The sequence below is a fragment of the Musca vetustissima genome, unplaced genomic scaffold (genome assembly GCF_032173495.1).
Source record: "Musca vetustissima isolate MV318-11 ecotype Yass unplaced genomic scaffold, APGP_CSIRO_Mvet_v1 utg317212, whole genome shotgun sequence".
NCBI classification, from domain to species: Eukaryota; Metazoa; Arthropoda; class Insecta; order Diptera; family Muscidae; genus Musca; species Musca vetustissima.
Genome location: NW_026884212.1, coordinates 4,691 through 11,149, shown reverse-complemented (window position 1 = coordinate 11,149; position 6,459 = coordinate 4,691). Strand labels below are relative to the sequence as shown.

Genomic DNA, 6,459 nt, shown 5'->3' with positions numbered 1-6,459 from the left:
CCTTGAAAAAATATTCTTTAAAAAATCCACGCCTTGTTTTAGGCCTTGAAAAAATATTTTTGAAAAAGCCACGCCTTGTGTTAGGCCTTGAAAAAATATTTTTGAAAAAGCCACGCCTTTTGTTAGGCCTTTGAAAAAATATTCTTTAAAAAATCCACGCCTTGTGTAAGGCCTTGAAAAAATATTCTTTAAAAAATCCACGCCTTGTGTTAGGCCTTGAAAAAATTTCTTTAAAAAATCCACGCCTTGTTTTAGGCCTTGAAAAAATCCACGCCTTGTGTTAGGCCTTGAAAAAATATCTTTAAAAAATCCACGCCTTGTGTTAGGCCTTGAAAAAATATCTTTAAAAAATCCACGCCTTGTGTTAGGCCTTGAAAAAATATCTTTAAAAAATCCACGCCTTGTGTTAGGCCTTGAAAAAATATCTTTAAAAAATCCACGCCTTGTGTTAGGCCTTGAAAAAATATCTTTAAAAAATCCAGGCCTTGAAAAAATATTCTTTAAAAAATCCACGCCTTGTGTTAGGCCTTGAAAAAATATCTTTAAAAAATCCACGCCTTGTGTTAGGCCTTGAAAAAATATCTTTAAAAAATCCACGCCTTGTGTTAGGCCTTGAAAAAATATCTTTAAAAAATCCACGCCTTGTGTTAGGCCTTGAAAAAATATCTTTAAAAAATCCACGCCTTGTGTTAGGCCTTGAAAAAATATCTTTAAAAAATCCACGCCTTGTGTTAGGCCTTGAAAAAATATCTTTAAAAAATCCACGCCTTGTGTTAGGCCTTGAAAAAATATCTTTAAAAAATCCACGCCTTGTGTTAGGCCTTGAAAAAATATCTTTAAAAAATCCACGCCTTGTGTTAGGCCTTGAAAAAATATCTTTAAAAAATCCACGCCTTGCGTTAGGCCTTAAAAAAATATCTTTAAAAAATCCACGCCTTGGGTTAGGATTTGAAAAAATGTTTTTAAAAAATCCACGCCTTTGTGTAAGGCCTTGAAAAAATATTTTAAAAAAATCCACGCCTTGTGTTCAGCCTTGAAAAGCGGAAAAATATATTTTTTAAAAAATCCGCGGCCTGTGTGGGCTGGAGAATATATTTTTGGGCTTTGAAAAATATTTATTTGTGAATTTCATTTTTTATTAATTTTTTCTTCGTTTAAATTCCTAAAATTACATTCGTTGTACAATTTACAATTCAAATTTAACTTTTAATGCCCACCCTCAATCCATCCGCTGATCGTATATAGGGTGTATCGTCGTAACAAACACTAAAGTCGCTCATTGGCATCAATTTCATCTGATAGGTAGAGAATAGTTTCACTAAAATTTGCTTCACTGTAAGTTTAACAAAATTTTGAGCTGAAATTAAAATTAATAAAAAATATTAAATTTGAAAATAATATTTGGAAAGATCTTCTTCTTACCTATACACGTCTTAGCTCCCAGTCCAAATTCTGTAAATTTCTCTCCAGGATTACCATTACTATCATGCAAAAATCTCTGAGGTTTGTAGGCCAATGGATCTTGAAAGTACTTCCCGTCCCTTTGTATGGCCAGTAGGGGTATAACAAACGACTTACCATCATTCAGGGTACGTTTACTGTTCGGTATGGCATATGGCTTGCGGCAAGTTCGCTCTATGGTCGGTACACTGGGATATTTGCGAGTGGTTTCTGAAAAAAATAAATTTTAGAACGGATGATTTTTTAAAAATTATGTTTCAGGGTATATCATAAGGCGTAGATTTTTTAAAAAAATATTTTTTAAGACATATTAAAAGGCGTGATAGATTTCAACTAAATTCGTTTTTCTACATCTCTATGAAGAGTTATTTCTAGTTTTTTTTTTCTGAACTTTAAAATCGATGTTCTCTAAAAACTCGAACCAACTCACCTTGTATACATAAATCCAATAATTTCATTTGTTTTAATTGTTCATAACTCAGCTGGTGCGACGGTTGTTGTTTCTCATTAATTCCATTGATCGCCTTAGCCGCATTTATTTCATTTCTCACCTTTTCCATCAGTTCGGGTTGTTTCAATATTTCATAGAGTGTAAATACTGCTGTCGATGCTATTGTCGTAATACCATTTTCCAATAAATATTCCGCTATCCTGGCCACCTTTTTAATTGAAATCACCTTTTCACGTTCGAAGACATTTTCGATGTGCCAATTAAATTTCTCTCTCACTTCAATGTCATTTCCATTGCGGAATTTAACCAACAACTGCATTACATCCTTACGGATGGTGGCACCATCTTCACGCAATTCGACATTTTGTTGGACAATGTCACGGAGGCGATATGTCAGTGAGGATTTCTTTGGCAGGCGACTGAAGGTGCTGTGAAGAGGGGAAATAAAAATTAAATATTTATTTGAAGCATATTTTCAGGGGTGATTTTTTTTTAATTATTTTCAAGGTATAACTTCTGGCGTGGATTTTTTAACAACTATTTTTAGGGTCTAACTTAAGGCGTGGATTTTTCAAAAATTATTTTTAACTTAAGGCATAGATCTTTGAAAAATAATTTTTGAAGTCTACCTTAAGGCGTGGATTTTTCAAAAATTATTTTTAGGGTCTATTATTATTTTTGAAGCCTGACTTAAGGCATGGATCTTTTAAAAAGTATTTTTGAAGTCTACCTTAAGGCGTGTATTTTTCAAAAATTATTTTTAGGGTCTAACTTGAGGCATAGATCTTTTAAAAATTATTTTTGAAGTCTGACTTAAGGCATGGATCTTTTAAAAAGTATTTTTGAAGTCTACCTTAAGGCGTGTATTTTTCAAAAATTATTTTTAGGGTCTAACTTAAGGCATAGATCTTTTAAAAATTATTTTTGAAGACTGACTTAATGCACGGATCTTTTAAAAATTATTTTTGAAGTCTACCTTAAGGCGTGGATTTTTCAAAAATTATTTTTAGGGCCTATTATTATTTTTGAAGTCTGACTTAAGGCATGGATCTTTTAAAAAGTATTTTTGAAGTCTACATTAAGGCGTGTATTTTTCAAAAATTATTTTTAGGTTCTAACTTAAGGCATAGATCTTTTAAAAATTATTTTTGAAGACTGACTTAATGCACGGATCTTTTAAAAATTATTTTTGAAGTCTACCATAAGGCCTGGATTTTTCAAAAATTATTTTTAGGATCTAACTTAAGGCATAGATCTTTTAAAAATTATTTTTTAAGTCTAACTTAACCCTACGGTCAATAACCAAAAAAGTATACGTAGATCAATAACCGTGGTACATTTGTACCCATCCAAAGATAGCTCTGTAACTCATTAAAAAATTGGACTCTCGTGAGGTTTTTTGTTTGAAATTAGTCTATACGGATCTGGTCTAGATGTAGGAACTCAAAATTATATATACATTAAAATAATATATACTTAAATCCATGCTTAAATGATAATCTATCCAAAACAATCATAGTAAATTCCTTATAGCTTTCGAATGGGTTAAGCTTTTTTAGTTATTTTTTTATTGGAATCTTATTTAGGTGTTCCTCAACCCCTCTGCAAATTTTTGTGGCCCTAGACAACATGGGACCATCAGGGCAACTCGTGGAAATCAGAAACTACCTTGGTTTTCCTTTGGTATACATGGACTAAAACAATTATTATTGCCAATTATTCACCTTTTATGAGTTTAGAGATTGTGATTGGCGCATTTTTAACATTATTTAATACTTTAAGACGTTATTTAATGATAGTTTATATATGTACGTCAATTTAGGATTGTAATAAATCAGACTAATTCGATTATAGAAAAAGTTCCAGGCCCAATATGAAGAATAATTGGAAAATTACGGACAATAATCATTGCTTTTGTCCCTGTATACCAAGGGAAAACCAGGGTAGTTTCTGACTTCCACGAGTCGCCCTGATGGCCCCATGTTGTCTAGGGCCACAAACATTTGCAGAGGGGTTGAGGAATACCTAAATAAGATCCCAATAAAAAATAACTAAAAAAGCTTAACCCATTCAAAAGCTATAACGGATTTACTATGATTGTTTTAGATAGATTATCATTTAAGCATGGATTTAAATATATATTATTTTAATGTATATATAATATTGAGTTCCTGCATCTAGATCAGATCCGTATAGACTAATTTAAAACAAAAAACTTCACGAGAGTCCAATTTTTTAATGAGTTACAGAGCTATCTTTGGATGGGTACAAATGTACCACGGTTATTGATCTACGTAGGTAATAACTTTAAAAAATTGTAAAAATTATATATATGGAAAATATTTATAATTTCTTTCTTCGATTATGTGCGAAAATACCTCAAGAATGATTCCTCAAAATTTGATTGAAATATCTCCATTATTAAAAATTTTACAGCAGTTTTATTCAAAAAAAGGTACAAATGTACCCGGTTATTGACCGTAGGGTTAAGGCATGGATCTTTTAAAAATTATTTTTGAATTCTACCTTGAGGCGTGGATTATTTAAAAATTATTTTTGAAGTCTACCTTAAGGCGTGGATTTTTTAAACATTATTTTCTTATTATAATATTCCAAAAATTTACTTACTATGAATTAATACCGCTCCTTTGAAATGAACTATTCGAATACTGTAGAAATACCGAATCGGTTTGTTTGAAAACATCAATGTCCAGGCCATAGATAAGATTTGCGATTATATTAACGGCATATCTGCAAAACGAAAAAAAAAATAAATAGAAAAAATATTGCAAAATACAAATAATTAATTTAAATTATTTTATTTGCAATGGAGCGTATCAAAACGAAGCAACTCTGTAAGATTTATTGCAAGTGATAGGCAGATTGCCTATTTAACAGATTGCAGGGCTCTCGTTTCGAAACCATCTTATCTTATCGCAGATGGAATGACCCAACAGCAACACATACTCACATTCTCAACAATTGTTGCATATCAACTATACAATAATCCGAATCAGCAGCAGATGCCACAATCGATGCCGCCGCCGCCGTCGTCATGCTCCCCGATGTTGAATTCAATTTATTTACCAGATGATCGCTAACCTTTTCCACATTTCTAAACATGGCCTCTAAACGGCTGTTGGCAAATAACGGTGATAACTTCTCCAATAGATTATATTTACGATATGATCGTATGTAATCCCAACGGGTATCGTTAAAATGTCCAGCCTGATTTTCCATAAGGGTTCGGGCCAACGAGAGGTCACGTATCATCAATATGGGACGAAAGAAGCAATATATCCCCACAAAACGTTCCTTACCCACTTCGTAATACGAATTGATGGCTTCGTTGTAATGAAATTCTCTCTGATAGATGGCGCGCAAAAATGACCACCTGAGGCTGGCATTTTCATGGGGAAATCCCTTTCGGCGCCAATAACTGTAGATGTGTCTGACGTAGAGGAAGATCAGGGAATACACCAAAATCGGTATCAGCAGCCACATGATGATGATGCTGAGATGTTGTTACTGGTTTAGTTGTTAAATCACAAGTGATAACTAGAGATCGCCAATGTTTCGGATTACAACCGAAAGCCCGCAGAGCTCACTTGACCGTTCAACCGTTTAGAGGTTCAATTATTTTCAGTTGAGTTCAGGTTTTTTTTTTTTGTAGTTCGCCGTTTGCCACCGGCTTAACTTGGAAACGGGTTCTGCTGTTAGTTTTGTTGTTATCGTCGTCGTTGTCGTCGTCGTGGTCTTGTTATTTATTATAGGTGATGCGAGAAACACGGGAGCACGCGTTCGTTTCGCTTTTAAAACTGATCATCAGAAGCATTACGGCCTCACTGACTGACCCAGCGTGCTTTGTTTCAAAAAACTGAAAATTCATTATTATTGTTGTTGTTGGTGTCGTTCTGTTTCTGCCATCTCTTGGTCAGAACAACAGAAAACGAAAGTTTAGCCGGGGCCGTTCTGCAGAGCTGCTGCTGGTGGTCATTCGCAAAAGCATGGCCCAAGACAATTCTCGGCGTTCTCTGTTACGTTTCAATGCGTTCTCAGCTGATAGCAAAGAATTTCTTTGAAGGCTAAATTCTCATCCGTCCATCCATCCAGCCAGCCTTCTTCTATCAACCAAGCTCTGGGAGGTTGACAATGTATTTGTGTTTGAGTGTTTTTTTTGTATGCAACAACAATCCGATTTTAATGCAATAAGCACCCTACATCAGATTTTTAAAAAATCCACACCTTAAGTTAGACCATGAAAAATAATTTTTATAATTTTTAAAAAATCCACGCCTTAAGTTAGACCATGAAAAATAATTTTTATAATTTTTAAAAAATCCACGCCTTAAGTTAGACCATTAAAAATAACTTTTAAAAAATCTACGCCTTAAGTTAGACCATGAAAAATAATTTTTATAATTTTTAAAATATCCACGCATTAAGTTAGACCATGAAAAATAATTTTTATATTTTGTAAAAAATCCACGCCTTAAGTTAGACCATGAAAAATAATTTTTATATTTTTTAAAAAATCCACACCTTAA

General features: G+C 33.2%; 1 protein-coding gene across 1 annotated transcript; it reads right to left on the bottom strand.

Moving 5' to 3' along the window:
- Positions 1 to 1,199: 1,199 nt before the first annotated feature.
- Positions 1,200 to 5,423, bottom strand: LOC133331208 (probable cytochrome P450 310a1). The gene is made up of 5 exons (XM_061539610.1): positions 4,884 to 5,423; positions 4,541 to 4,663; positions 1,892 to 2,340; positions 1,423 to 1,671; positions 1,200 to 1,357 (listed from the first exon to the last, which is right to left on the bottom strand). The coding sequence occupies exons 1-5, from the start codon at positions 5,414 to 5,416 to the stop codon at positions 1,200 to 1,202; spliced, it is 1,512 nt and encodes a 503-aa protein (XP_061395594.1). The 5' UTR covers positions 5,417 to 5,423.
- Positions 5,424 to 6,459: the final 1,036 nt, after the last annotated feature.

Bases quoted from the DNA above. Each gene is read 5' to 3' on its own strand.
- LOC133331208 (XM_061539610.1), bottom strand. From the start codon at position 5,416: ATGTGGCTGCTGATACCGATTTTGGTGTATTCCCTGATCTTCCTCTAC. The intron at 2,341-4,540 runs GTAAGTAAATTT...CCCTCTTCACAG, and splicing joins AGGAGCGGTATTAATTCATA to CACCTTCAGTCGCCTGCCAA. The intron at 1,672-1,891 runs GTGAGTTGGTTC...TATTTTTTTCAG, and splicing joins ATTGGATTTATGTATACAAG to AAACCACTCGCAAATATCCC.